The 14,753-nt window shown below is 34.4% G+C and overlaps 2 protein-coding genes across 3 annotated transcripts; both read right to left on the bottom strand.

The window, feature by feature from the left end:
• Nucleotides 1-1,190: 1,190 nt before the first annotated feature.
• On the bottom strand, nucleotides 1,191-2,659 carry LOC107787848 (ubiquitin-conjugating enzyme E2 10). Its single transcript, XM_016609457.2, has 4 exons — nucleotides 2,460-2,659; nucleotides 2,017-2,144; nucleotides 1,801-1,905; nucleotides 1,191-1,510 (listed from the first exon to the last, which is right to left on the bottom strand). Exons 1-4 carry the CDS (start codon nucleotides 2,527-2,529, stop codon nucleotides 1,367-1,369), a joined length of 447 nt encoding a protein of 148 aa, XP_016464943.1. The 5' UTR covers nucleotides 2,530-2,659; the 3' UTR covers nucleotides 1,191-1,366.
• A 4,320-nt stretch (nucleotides 2,660-6,979) lies between these two features.
• On the bottom strand, nucleotides 6,980-9,847 carry LOC107787847 (rac-like GTP-binding protein RHO1). Of its 2 annotated transcripts, none has more exons than XM_016609455.2 (7): nucleotides 9,357-9,847; nucleotides 8,575-8,662; nucleotides 8,318-8,427; nucleotides 8,172-8,235; nucleotides 7,610-7,674; nucleotides 7,441-7,506; nucleotides 6,980-7,349 (listed from the first exon to the last, which is right to left on the bottom strand). In XM_016609455.2, the coding sequence occupies exons 1-7, from the start codon at nucleotides 9,453-9,455 to the stop codon at nucleotides 7,248-7,250; spliced, it is 594 nt and encodes a 197-aa protein (XP_016464941.1). In that variant the 5' UTR covers nucleotides 9,456-9,847; the 3' UTR covers nucleotides 6,980-7,247. The 2 variants fall into 2 exon arrangements, with proteins under 2 accessions (XP_016464941.1, XP_075106094.1); XM_075249993.1 differs by lacking the exon at nucleotides 9,357-9,847 and adding an exon at nucleotides 9,139-9,268.
• Nucleotides 9,848-14,753: the final 4,906 nt, after the last annotated feature.

Below are 14,753 nucleotides of genomic sequence, written 5' to 3'. Positions count from 1 at the left end.
TTATTGTATTCGACTGTATTCACGGCGTGAAACAAGGGATTACACTATTTTTAAACGGAAAGTGAATCAATTAACATAGTAGACTTATAATATAACTCAACAAACTCAATTATAACACACAAATTTTGTATTTCCAGTTATAAAAAAGATTCTCAACCGAAAAATACCCCAAAAATATAGCAATCTTCAGAGAAATTATATAATACATCTGAATGCATAAATTATATTAGTTAAAAAACATATGAATACATTCATGGCATATAGCGAGACAGTGAATACAATGAAATAAATGGAATACAGCGAGATACATTGAATTACAATGGGAAAAAAACAATGAATACAATGAAATACATGAAAATACAACGTGATACGTTGAAAATATATTGAAATACATCGTGATACGTTGACAGAGTAAACGACAAAAATCTGTTGTGTTTACTTTGTTAAGAAGAAGAGATATTGATTGAGAAAATCCATTTACAGTTAACAACTCCACCTACCAATATCCAAAAATAAACGACAAAACGCCGTCGTTTTAATCTTCTCCGGTCACTGTTACACTGGTGAACGGTTACATGTAATTGCTAACTGGGTTGTTGAATAAACTCATTAAACAAAGTCTCTATTTGAAAAGTTGAATTTTTCAGTTGTTTGGTGGAAGCAAAAATCTTGAATTGCTTATCCTAACTAATTTTGAATTGAGGTTTAGTTTGTTTGTAGGAGCAGAAAACGTTGAAGCTTTGTAGGGTTTAAGCAATTGGGGCTGGCAGAAAAAAAGGATGAATCCAAATTGGGAACTTAGGGATTGTTGTAACCATGATCAAAAGATCTTTCTTGCTACCATTGGTGTCTTCACCGTCGTCATTCTTGTCGTTCGTCTCTCTTTCTATACGTTTTTTTGGTTTTTTACGGGAAGAGAATGACATGTATCAAAATAGAGAGAGAAAGAAAATAGTGTAACTGAATAGCGTATTTAGTGGCTTAGGGGTAGGAGGTAACCAAAATTAGATATTTTGCTATAAACATTAAAAGGTATCTATAGAATATAATTTTTTTAAATGGTATTTATTTAAAATAAATAAGGTGTTAACCTTTGCTATAGGAGTTAAAAATTCCTTATCCACATGGCTTGAAGGAAGGATTACAATTTACATCATCAAACTTAATCACAATTCTCTTGTTTAATATGAAGACAGTAAAATCTCCCTTTTATTTAAAACAAATCCCGAGATTTAAATACATCCAACTGTCACTCAGTCTCATTTTTTCATAAGAGTACCAGTTTTCCTGAACATTTTATATATTGCTCGATAGCAAGAAATTCATGTTTGTCACAAACTAGAGTTTTTTCTTGATGTCTTCAGACTCAGTTCATAGCATACTTTTGAGTCCAACTACGAGCCATTGATTCATACTTGTTCCTATCAGTCTTGCACATATGAGCAATCTCTGGAACCAATGGATCATCTGGATTTGGATCTGTTAGCAGTGAACATATGGAGAGCAAAACCTGTATCGACAAAACCAACAGCAAATGCATCAAAATTGTTAGAACTATAAAAGCGTATACTGTATTATGCTCAAGACTATTGTCGCTTGTTTAAATGTCGGTAATTAAAGAATGAATTTAGCATATATATACTGACAGTCTAAATAATTTTTACTTAGCAAATTAACCCGTTTTAACAAGTTACTTGCCTTATGTCCAAGGATCATTTCACCCTTTTGATTCATGTAGTAAATCATTAATACAATATACTATATGGGAGTTGAGGAGAAATAGGTAGAAACCAATAGTACCTTGGATATGGTGAGGGCAGGACTCCACTGATCCTTAAGAATGTCCAAACAAATATTTCCATTATTGTTTATATTTGGATGGAAAACTCTTGTCCTAAAAGCCACCTGCCAATATATATATGAAACTTAATATCATCTAGTCGTTTGTTATTTCCCCTTCTTTAATTTTCTTTCTTTGGGGGGATATGATTGTGTGAGATTAATTGAAAACCATACCTTGGGAGGTTTGAAAGGGTAATCAGGGGGGAAATGGATGGTGACTTGAAAAACACCACCAGCATAAGGGCTATCATTTGGACCAATTATAGTTGCTTGCCAATGGAACATATCCTGAGCTACTGGACCTGAAAAATTTACAAAAAATCTTGAAAATAAGTTTCTACTTGAAACTATCTTTAAATTTGGCAAGAACTTCTTACAATACTAGTTTGACTTGGCTAATACCACTACTAAATATTTTTTTTTGGTTTCCCATCCGGTGTTCAGTATCCACATTGGGGCCCGACTAAATCCGGATTCTCCGGTAAATTCCATGTTGGTAAGTAAAACGCTCCCTAACAGAAGCGACTTCATACCCAAGGCTCGACCTCTGGTTAAGAATGAAGGAGTACTTATTACTCTACCACAACCCTGGTTGATTACTGCCAATATGTTTATACCTGCACTGCATGAAGTGGGAGGGTCTCTTTGCAAGTCCCTTAGCTCCTTGAGAATTCTCCTGGATGCCATTAATTAATACCACCACTTAGTTCAAAGAAGAATGAAGATGACAAGATTATAGAAGTTATGAGGAGAGGAGAGAAGAGATAAACTTGATGAAAGATGTTGATTTTTTGAGTTTTTGATATCCTCATAATAAGTGGAATGGTAGTGTTTATATAAAGGAGCAAAGAGTAGAAAGAAAAACTTTCTTTTTGTTATGTGGTCACACATTGACATTGATATTAGATTCTGTAGCAGAAAGCAATGCATCCACTCTTCAACTTTAAAAAGAACGATAGAATGATTTTCAGCCGTGTGAAGAAACACAAAAAGATTATTCTTCCGCATAATTTTTCTTGGTTTCCCAAACAGACTTTCCAATTTGACAAGGATAAAACTTTGATTAGTATTTCCCACTTTAAGGCTTCATTTTATACATTCGCAATATGCTGTATCCACTTCTCAAGAAACTGCTATACTGGCTCCTATTTTTATTTTTATTTTTAAATTTTTTTTTTTTTTGTGGGGGCGGGGGGTGGTTACATTAAACTTAGTATTGCACTAAATCGAAAATTTTAAGTGAAAAATCGAACCAAATTGAACCGTGAAAGTACATTTTATACATTAGCAATATGCTGCATCCAGCTTGTTTTCTTCCCCTTTTTCACAGGAGGTCCCAATTATGGAGTAGTATTTTTCCCCTTAATTTTCTTGCATTTTTAAAATTTCCTTTCAAGTGGAGGATGTGCAGTGGCAAAAGAAAGATTTCTTGATGCATGATAACGTTAAACCTATTACAGCGTACTCCAATTCAGATCTTAACTATTTCACTTACAAAGATTTAGTCCAATATAAGATATTTTAATTGATATTCTTTTAGAAAGGGAGTGGGTGGGGGAGGCATAATTTGGTTAATGGACGGTATACATTATTCAATTAATGTGAGGCTAGAAAAATTTCACACCATTTGAGTGAATATACACCTTTTCCCACCTTTTTGTCTCATTGCCTTTTGATTTTGATAAAAAAGAAACCATAATGTTACAGAGATCAATCAAACTTAGCTCATCTTTGACCAAAAATGAGCTCCAACTTGCCCTTTGTAACAGTATTACAGCATCCAAATGTTGAATATTGACTGTAAAGATCATTGAAATCAATAATGTAATCTTGTGATAGCATTCTAATCCTATATTGACTAGGTTACCAATACTTATTATAGATATTTATTTGTAATTATGTTATAAGTGATATTATTATAAATATCTTTATATTGCCAACCGCATTGAATTTAGAGGAAACTACACTTTATACCCACAAAAACCAAAATATTTACTCGCTTTTACCCATTTTGAAAATAGTTACAGTATTTACCTGCCCCACCTATATTAATTACCCGGCCTCCCTATCACTGTTTCTGTTTAAAATTTTCTTATATGTTCCCCTGTTTTTCTCCCTATTTTCTCTTTCTTCCTTTTACAACATTAATTCTCATATTCTTCCAATAAGCAATTCCTTTTATTCTTAAATTCTCTCTTCCATATATCATTAGCAAGAAAGTTAAGTAGGAAAAAGCTTTCAGTGAGTCTTATCCTTTATCCAATAGAGAAATATTACAAAGTAGTGGATCCAAATTTAGATCTGAAGAAAAAAAATTGGAACTTTATGTGTATGAGTTCAAACTTTTAGGTTTGAATCTTCAATAGATCGATCTTCATTAAGATGTTCAACCCAAGCTTTCCTTATGATTTTTGTGTGTATGAAGACCCACCATTGTTGAGCTTGAAGCTTCTAAAACGGAAATTTTATTTTGAAGATTTATTGTTTAATTTGATGTGGGTGCTATAAAATATTGCTTAAAGTACCTTCGTGTAGCTTCCCAAATCTGAATTTTTATGTGTGTTTGAAGATCCACCATTGTTGGCTTGAAGCTCAATTTTTGTTTTTGAAGATTTCTTATTTTATTCAAAGTGGGTGTTATTAAATATTGCACATAGTATCTTCTAGAAATTCATACTGAAATTTGATCATATTTGAAGTTGATTTGAGATGATTAAGATCGAATATTTTCACTGAAAATAGAAGAAGAACACAGTTACTTAATAGTATACTGCTACGGTATACAATATGTTGTAGGGGTATATAGCTATATTGTAACAATATACTGTATTGTATACCCAAATAGTATACAAATATACCATTTTAGTATACAATTCATTTCAACTATATACCCTATTAGTATAGCTATATACTATATTGGTATCATATGCTAGTTGAATTATTTTTTGGTTGTGTTAGCTGTATTTAATTGGTACAATATTTGATGTTCTTTTAATAATAGTAATATAGTACAATATCTTGAAATACCTTATTATATTAATATGTGATACCCTATTTTTTTTCTCTTTATGCATGTGTGTTATGTAATAGTAGTATAGTTATATAGTTGCCGAAAATTAACTAGTAAAAAGGTATACTATGTTGGTATAGTTATATGCCATATTGGTATCATATGGTAGTTTGAACATTGTTTTGGTTGTTTTAACTGCATTTTAAGTGAATTGTATTATGAAATTATTTATATCAACATGAGTTGCAATAATGCTAGATTTTTTGTGTGCCGATGGACATAAATTATGTGTATTAATAGTTTTTATAGTTATAGGCAATTGTTGGAACGACCCCATACAACTATATACCCTCTTAGTATACGAAATGAACAAGTTGTTTTGTGAATATTTAGCTTGCAATACGAGCATGTAATTTTCTCATACTTTTATTGTGTCCTTTAATGTTTTGGTAGAGTAGTATAGTCGCAGATAGTTGTAGCAATATTCTAGAGTAATCATATGCTCCGTTGGTATACATATATACCATATTGGTATCACATGGTACTAGAAGTATTTTTCGCTACTTATACTTTTGTTCTATTTTTAAATATTTTATTATCATTTTTATTCTAACGAGTATATACGGAGATTTGGTTGTCGTAGATTATGTTTTCTTGCTCTATAACTGATTGTATTACTGCTAATGATAGAGTGTGTACTGATATTTATAGGGAAGGATATCAAGGTTTGCATGGCAATCACGTGTTGATTCTTAAAATCTAATTATGTAATTTATGGTGCTCAACAGCAGTCAATGTGATACTTAAAATATTAGATCAAGTGACAACTGATATTATTTCAGTTTAATAATTAAATTTAAAAAATGAGAAAGAAAAATAAAATAAAAGGTATATTGTACTAGTTATATTTTAAAAAATGTGAAAAATATTTACTAAATATTTCTTATTGTATAAAAAAACAATAATAAAAAATAATAAAAACGGTAAATAAAATTAGATTATGAAGAAAAAAGCAATATAAAAAAATTAAATAAGTTAGAAAAGGCAAAAAAAGAAAAAAAAAGAAGAAAACTAGAAAAAAGAAAAGCAGAAAAGAAAAGAAAAAAGAAAAAGAAGAAGAAAAGAAGCATAGAAATAAAAAAGAATTGAAGAATAAAGAAAAAATTCCCTACAAAAACTAGTATGGATAGAAAATGTAATTAGTTTATGGGTAGAAAAACAAATGGGTAGACAAGGGTAAATAGTTTTATTTTTGTGGGTAATTGTGTCAAAACCCCCTTGAATTTATACTCTATCAATAGTAGCAAGAATCTCTTATTCCGTTATAAAATATTAAAAGGTCATAGGATGGACATATTCTCTTAATTAGAATAGGAATTGTACCTCGCCAGCTGAGATATGACAAAGGAGAATCTAATCAAACTGCAATTTTGATATCTGGCAATCAAGTTGCCACTTCATCTCATGTTTGTAGAGCCGTCATTCCCCATTTAATTTAGATTAAGAAATGAAAATTATCATAGACTAGGGTCAAGTCAACTGCTAGTATGCAATTTATTTGTTGTCCACCACCATTATAGAAAGAGGACCTTAGTAGTGGATCACCTCGAATGAATTCTGCTATCTTATCTTTTTAGCTTTTTCAACTTCACAAACTTTATTCCTTTTCCCTTCTTTTTTTCAAAATAAGAAGAAAGCCGAGAAGAGCAACTAGGAATTCAAATGACAGGTAGAAGAGTAGCTTCATCATCAGGCCAAGAAAATAAAGTAGAGTCATAACATTTAAATTCAGAAAAACATTCAAACATTTGTTTTTCCTAACTTCAATTTCTTTTTCGCTACCAGATACACTATGAACTTAAAGAAGCAACTGAAAAGAAAATGTAGAAGAAAGGGTGGAACAGCTTGAGAGAGTATTAGGTTAACTGTAATATCAAAGAAGGTTTATGATGTTCAAAGTTTTAAAAAGTAACAACAACAACCCAGTGAGATCTCGCAAGTAAGGTCTGGGGAGGGTAATGTGTACGCAGACGTTAAGGCAAAGAGGTCGTTTTCAAAAGACCCTCAGAGGAAGAAAAATTTTAAAAAGCAAATTCAAAGAAATATGAAGTCAACATTGCGGGAAAATTTCTTTTTTCTAACTGGATCTTTCAATCATTAATACATAAAGCAAATGAAAACAGAGAGGGCACAATACAGTGGCCTACAACAAGGTGCTGTGACTCAACAATTAGAGATGACAGCAATACAAAAAACAGAGCCACCTGACAATTCAAGAGATCACAAGTAAATTTAATGAGACATACATGGACCTCCTACTATCTCCGAGACAAAGGAATATTAGGGAGATTACAAGGAGAACTGTGACCCGTAATATCGTTGGACCTACTGTTGATCACAAAATCGAACATGCCTTTTGGGCCTTCCCCTTCTTTTTCTTCTGCTTGGGTGGCTGGAGCACGACCTTAATAGCAGCATCAAAGACTGCTTTCACATTCTGCAACAAGGACATTTCAATCATACGCTTAACAAGAAGCATCTCAAAAGAACTTCAGGGCAAAGAATAAGATGCTCCACAGAAAACTTACCTGTTGTGTTTTTGAACTACATTCAATGTAAGCAGGTGCTCCAATCGTTTTCCTCAGCTCCTCACCCTAAAAATTGAAATAGGGGAAGTCAAAATAATAGCAAAAAGAGAGAGCAAGGTATAATATCCAGCAGAACATCAAAGGGAGGAAGGGTGCGGGTGATTCTTACCTGAGCAGTAGTAATTGGCACAGCACCAGGATGGTCTATGAAGAACTGCTTATCATCTCGAAGATCTGCGTCCAAAACAGGTGGAAAGTAGATAACACAACGTCAGAACATATGAGCAAAAGCAACAAGATACCCCAACTACTACCCACCAATCATTCACCAGCTCCACAGGATCAAATGCCCACCATTCTCTTTGGTTGCTCTTCGGCAGTTTACTTGAAACTTTATCAGTTACTAAGATCAGTTAGATCAATCAATCAAAAAACTACAACTTAATCCCTAATCCATCGGGTATCTCTGCTATATGAATCATCTAGATCCGTTCCACTGTACTAGGTTCATTTACGACTACAAACAATCAAAGCTCACTTAATCAAGCAAGTTAGGTCATAGGTTGCTGCAACATCCTTCTATTACCACGGCAATTTTCTCTCTGATTTAGTTCTTTTTACCACCCAGAATTGAACAACAAATAGTAAAGATTGAAGAGATAACTTGATCACCACCATGCGTAGATATATGAAACAAAACAAGATCAGATCATGTTTAATGGAATTCTCACCAAGTTTTGTTCCAACAAGCACTATTGGAACACCGGGGGCATAATGCTTCAACTCAGGAATCCACTGGAAACATATAAACAAAACAAACTTAATATTGGATAATCAGAAAACTCAGTAATGCAAACAAACAGAATCAGAAGCGCACCTTCTTGGAAACATTTTCATAGCTGGCTTTACTAATGAGAGAGAATGCCAAGATGAAAACATCAGCTCCACGGTAACTCAGAGGTCTTAACCTATTGTAATCCTCTTGTCCTGCAATCCGTATAAACTCATCAGGGTCAATAAATGTGGACAGCAAGTTTTTCATGGTAGAGATATATGCATCAAAATACATTAATATGTCATAGTAATCAGAAGCTCAGTAGCAAATGCATACTAAATGGCATCTCAAATATTTACCAGCTGTATCCCACAACCCTAGATTGACAGTACTCCCATTGACGACCACATTTGCACTGAAATTATCGAACACAGTAGGCACATAATCCTGTCAAATATTTCAATAACCATGGGAAAACGATTGATATCAGTCTCAGAATACAGAAAACATATGAAATCCTGATGATATGATAATACCACAACTTTCTCCAAAGACAACAATGATGTAAATGCAGCAGAGAGTGAATATTAATTGAAGCAATCCAAAAATCATCAAGTTAACGTTACAGAGCATTATATTCCTCAGTTTTCTCACATTTACAGCTAATTATCACCGCCAGACTGTAAAAGGGGCATGTAAACTTCGTAATAATGGAATAACTCAATATATAATTACAAAGGTGGCCTGAAGCAAACAAATGGTGGGAACCAAAAACTTTCTCCAAGAGAATAAAGAAGATGCAATTTTTATTAACATAACAATGATTTGTAATAAGGCATTAATTAGTATGCATTAAAAGGTGGCTTGAAGCAAACAAATTTGTGAACTCAGAACTCTCCAAGAGAACAAACAAGATAGAGTACCATTTTTATACACCATATAGAACCTAAATTACAAAATAAAGAAACCACAGCCCATTTCATTTTCATTACTCAATAAGAGGAAAAACTAGAAACCGCAATAATTTTACAATGGCTACCGTATAAATAGAAATGCTACTACTTTTTTTATCAATCTATTGGTAAAACAACAGCCACATTAAGGGAAAAGATGCAAAATGAAAAAAAAAAAAAGGACAAACCGTGGGAAAGGTGTTGCTGGTGTAAGAAATCAAGAGACACGTTTTTCCAACGGCACCATCACCTACCGTCACACATTTTATAAACCTCGAAGCACTCATTTTTCTTCTCAGATCTTCTTGAGAAGACCTGATTCCCAGAAAAAAATTAAAAACAAAAAAAGAAGATGGAAATGTGGTATGTGGGGAGAGCTACTTGTTTTTCTTTTTAGTCTCTGAAATTGCTTTCAGTGGCGTTGTACATATATAATGGCATGAAAACCCAGCAGAGAAAACCGAGACATGTCAAAATGCTGTTTCTTTTTTCTGTTGGCCAAACCCTAACCCTAATTCTACGAAGAGGGGGAATTCAGAGAGAAATGTAGAAGAGGGGAAAGGGGAAAGGGAGTAGGGTGGTGAAATGAAAATGAGAAAAAGGGGAGAAATGGTAAAAGAGAGAATGGGGAGAAATCGAAATTTGGGGATCCCAGATCTAGACAGAGAAAATTAGAGGTAGAGAGAGAGAAATGGGTCTTTTCTTTGTTATAAGTAGCCCTTTCTTTTAGCCGGGAAATAATGCCGTTGAAGTGTTCATTCAATTGGAGTATCATTTTGGCTATTTCTGCAAAATAGAGAGAGAAAAATAACAATGTTTAGTATAAAAGCATATTAATTTATTTACTATAATTAAATGACAAAGTAACATTAAAAAAAGTATACTACATTAACTGCTGTGAGGTGATAAGAATATATGCAAAAGACATTATAGCATGTATTTCAATTAAATTGGTGTAATTAGGTTTCTAAGTAATTCTTACATTCACATTAAAGTTGACTAAACAAGTTTAGATAATACTTAGGGACAACTTCAGCTCCATTGCTATAATATCAAATTTTGGATTTATGGCAAGTCTTTTCTGTCGTAAATTTACAAGGTGTATTAAATTTTAGCTGTCTTACTACCTTATCTCCATCGGATAAAAGTAAATGGAGTATACTATTTAAGAGTACTATAATTATCATTTTTTAATTAGAATAAAAGCAAAAAAAAAAATATTCTTTGTGTTGCTAAATATTCTTTTTAGACTTTAGCTGGGCCATGATCGTTGTTTCCTCTTTTTTAAACGTTTGCCTCTTTCAATTTTCAAAATTGAGTGAAGTGTCTCTCACTTGAAAAATATGTCTAAACTAAAGTTTTTGTTTCTTAATTCTTACATAGCGAGGTGGGCCACGAAGGAAAAGTTCTACTATATTCTTAATTCTTACTGACCAACATGAATTCCTGAAATGAGGAAAAAACAGATCTCACCCTATACATCTTTTTAAACAAAATTACAATACATATTGAACAGTGTTATAGGTAATTACTATCGACTAGTTTAGTAGCCTTGTATCATAGTAGCAAGCTGGAAACTGTATTACCCAGCATTATGTAGCTAATATGGACTATATAAGATCTATTATATAATAAAACAAATCTTAGTTGGAAATTTATAGTTGGCCTCCAAACTACGTCAATGATTGGAGTCAGAAAGTACCTGAAAATCCAAAAATAATTATTGCAATATTATGAAATTGATTCGCACAACCTAACCATAGTTACTGGTAGAAATTGGAGTTCAGTGGCGTAAAATTTCGGAAAAGACATGCACCTATCTTTTCTTTTTTGTTCCTCCTTGGCTATTCTTCCATTAAAAAGGATTTGATATGAAAGTAACAAAAAATTATCTAAAATTTAGTAACTTCTTGTAGAATTATCATTTATATATTAGGTGGAATTTCAGAAAGCAGTGCATTAAGCAACAACTCTATATCTAAACATTTTTGAATTATCAAAACATGCTTATTAATGGCATATAGTTAAAAGTTGATGATTAACAGAAACAAATGACCAAATATTGATGTGTACAAATGATCTGATAAGAGATGTGGTGACGTGGGTGATAAAATGACGGAGTCGAAACTTTTTTTGTTTTTTTTTGGACAAAAAACACGTTTCTAATGCAAAAAAAAAAAGTATGTACTGCGTATTATTAAAACGCAAACAACATTTTTTTTTGCAGTTAAAGTAAAACGCAGTATAGTACTGCGTATTATTTAAAAAAATTTTTTTTTTACTAATTCGCAGTACTATACTGCGTTTTACTTAAACGCAATACAGTACTGTATTTCATTTAGGAATGCAGACAACATTTGTTTTTTTTACACTGAAACGTACTATTATACTGCGTTTTACTCTGATTTTTGGCCCCACCAATTAACTGACATACCAATAATTTAAATACATAAAACGTAGTATTGTACTGCGTTTTACATAGAAAAATTCTACGCCCCAAGCTCGGACTTGCCTTATTTAAAGGCGTTTCAATTTTATGAAAATCCATTCAATACTTTATTCAAACTTACGTTCATACTTCTCTCTTCTTCTTATCATTCATTTTTTTACAATGTCTGAAGTGCCAAAAATAAGGGTTTCACTATATTGAGGGGTGAGGTTGTGCTGGAGAATAACTCTATGAGGTATAGCTCACCTCCACAGTGTCATGTTAAATTGCCGCTTACTATGGAGTACGATAAATTGGTATCGTTGTTACGTAAAAAATGAGTGATAGGAGGCGTTCGGTTAACCTTAAAGTAACCGGTAGATTTTTGTATTCAGTGACTCCGCAGGGGTTTGCTTATTATTCTGAGTTTAACATCGAGGATGATGAAACTCTTAGAGATTTTTTGCGGAGTCCGAATAAATACAGGGAATTTATTGATAAAATTATTGGAAATGTACGTCAAGGTGGAAGACGTTCCCAATAATGAGGGCGTGCATAGTAGGGATAACCCCCAGTCATCGGGTGGTTATTCTGGAGCAGTTTTTGCCGGACAGATTGTTGATGAAAGAGCTTGCCTTGATTTAAACTTGTCACCATCGGCGAATGAGCAGCCACAAAATAATTTTTCGACTTTATATAATCAACAAGACGACTGGTAAACTTCAATTTTACTATGCTTTAGCGATGTTTATTTTATGTTTTAATTGAATTTGTATTAACACTCATATTATTCATAGGGGGTACTGTCCGGATATGAATTTTACAAGTTATGACCCCGCCCCTAGTTGGAATATGTGTAGTTCTGGAGTATTGGATCACGGTGGTCCATACGGGAGTCATCACCAACAAGAAAATATCCATCATGAAATGTCAAGACAGTACGACTTGTAAGTAAAGTGATATAGCTATATCTATAGTATTTATCTAGTTGGGTAACTTATGATTTTGTTCTTTTTGTGCAGTGAAAACGAGCTTCTTGAAGCTCCTGACCTCACACAGTTGTCCATAGACGACGTATTTACTCGTGATTTGGCAGATGCGCAGAGTCAAGAAGATGATAGTGATTATGACAACAATGTGGATGGGTTTGGGGATGACACACTTTTCCATAATGAGGGTGATGATGAGGAGGAAGTGAATGTTGAACCTGAGCTAACGAGGGAGCATGTTCCTCCACCTCCCGCTAGACCAAGAGTGTATGAGTCCCACGTGCTATTTCATGAGCGGAATATTCCCTACCTTGATAATTTGCAAGCATGCTGAACGTGGATTCCCTCACAAGAGATGATGATGAATTTCGGTCAACGATGTAGGATGAGTCTAGACTAGCTGTTCTAACAAAGGGCATGTATTTCCCCAATAAAGCTCGCCTAATTAGGGCTGTAAAAATTTATAGTATAAGAGAGTGTCGTGAGATAACGGTAAGTGAGTCAACTATGGAGAAATACAAGGTTGTATACCGTAGAGACTTTATAGGTTGTCACTGGATGTTGCGTGCCACCAAGCAAAAATTAGGTTTGTGGAAAGTGGGTAAATTTATTAGCGAGCATAGATGTGAAATGGACACATACAATGAAAATCACTTCAACTTGGATGTGGACTTGATTTTTCTTGTCTTGATTCCATATTTGGAAGTGTCCATTAGGTTCAAGATTAAAGAGTGTATTACAGTCGTCCACCAGGAGTATGGTTGTACTATAACCAAAAGAAAGTCATATCTCGGTCGCAAACGTGCCTTTGAACTTATTTATGGCGACTAGGATAAGTCTTTTTCAAATCTGCCCAGGTACATGGCTGCACTGCAACACTTTAACCCTGGGACTGTTGTTGAATGGAGGCGTGAGCGGAGTCCGGACAGACCCGAATATATTTTCAACTATGTGTTCTGGTTATTTAAACCAGCAATTGATGGTTTTGTGCATTGTCGTCCTGTTATTTCCATAGATGGTACTCATGTCTATGGAAAGTATGATATTAAGCTTTTGATTGCAGTTGCAGTAGATGCCAACGGGCAAATATTTCCACTAGCTTTTGCCATATGTGCCAACGAAAGTGAAGAGACATGGACGATTTTTTTGAACCACTTGAAGCAGCACGTTGTCAAACAACGTTCAGGTATTTGTCTAATATCTGATCGGCATGGTGGTATTTTAAGTTCTGTACGTCACTTGCCTGAATGACAGGAACCATATGCATACCACCGTTACTGTGTGCGTCACCTAAAGGCCAATTTCTAGAAGAAATATCCTGACAAGGCCTTGCAGGACTTAATGTGGATGGATGCAACTGAGCACCAGCAGTGCAAATTCACGAGGCACATGGAAGCGATCCGGTAGTTAGAACCACGAGCCTATACTTGGTTGATGGGGCATGAGCTTCATATGTGGACATTGCATGTTGATGGTAGCAGACGATGGGGAGCCCTCACTACAAACGTGCCGGAGTCATTCAACGGCTTATTGAAGTCTGCCCGTGGACTGTCTGTCACTGCCATGGTCCGCATGACATTCAAACAGAGCGCGGAGAGGTTTGTTGAAAGGCATGCAGCTGCATCAACATTGATAGACATGGGTGTTCAATTTATGCCAATACCCATGAGAAGATTTAAAAGGTCCAGGAGGCGAGCATAGTGGCATTCATTTCTTCAGTACGATCATGAACGGGGTGTTTTTGAAGTTAAGACTGCTATCCGCGGACACCGTGGGAATAATCTACAGATGGTGAATGAAAATAGAAGGTTATGTTCATGTGAAAAATGGATCATCTACCACATGTCATGCGCACATGCGTTGAAGTGTTTTCAACAAGTTGTATATGGGGCAACAAACTATATTTATAGGCAATATAGTGTTGCTGCATACGTAGACACGTATAGTGGGAAGTTGCAGCCATTAGGTGCTGAGCATTATTGGCCGCCGGAAACTTTTAAGATGGTATGTAACAAGGACTATTTGCGCAAGCTGCAAGTGCAAAAGAGAACGCGTATACAGAACCAAATGGATATTGGTGACACCGTTTATGTACGTAAATGTGGCATATGTTCGCAAACAGGACACGGCCGTCGTAAATGTTCTTCAGGTGGTGTGCGTGGCGGTGG

This window comes from Nicotiana tabacum, chromosome 3 (genome assembly GCF_000715075.1).
Source record: "Nicotiana tabacum cultivar K326 chromosome 3, ASM71507v2, whole genome shotgun sequence".
Taxonomy (NCBI): domain Eukaryota; kingdom Viridiplantae; phylum Streptophyta; class Magnoliopsida; order Solanales; family Solanaceae; genus Nicotiana; species Nicotiana tabacum.
The sequence above is the reverse complement of the archived record's forward strand: the minus strand, read 5'-3'. Positions and strand labels throughout refer to the sequence as shown.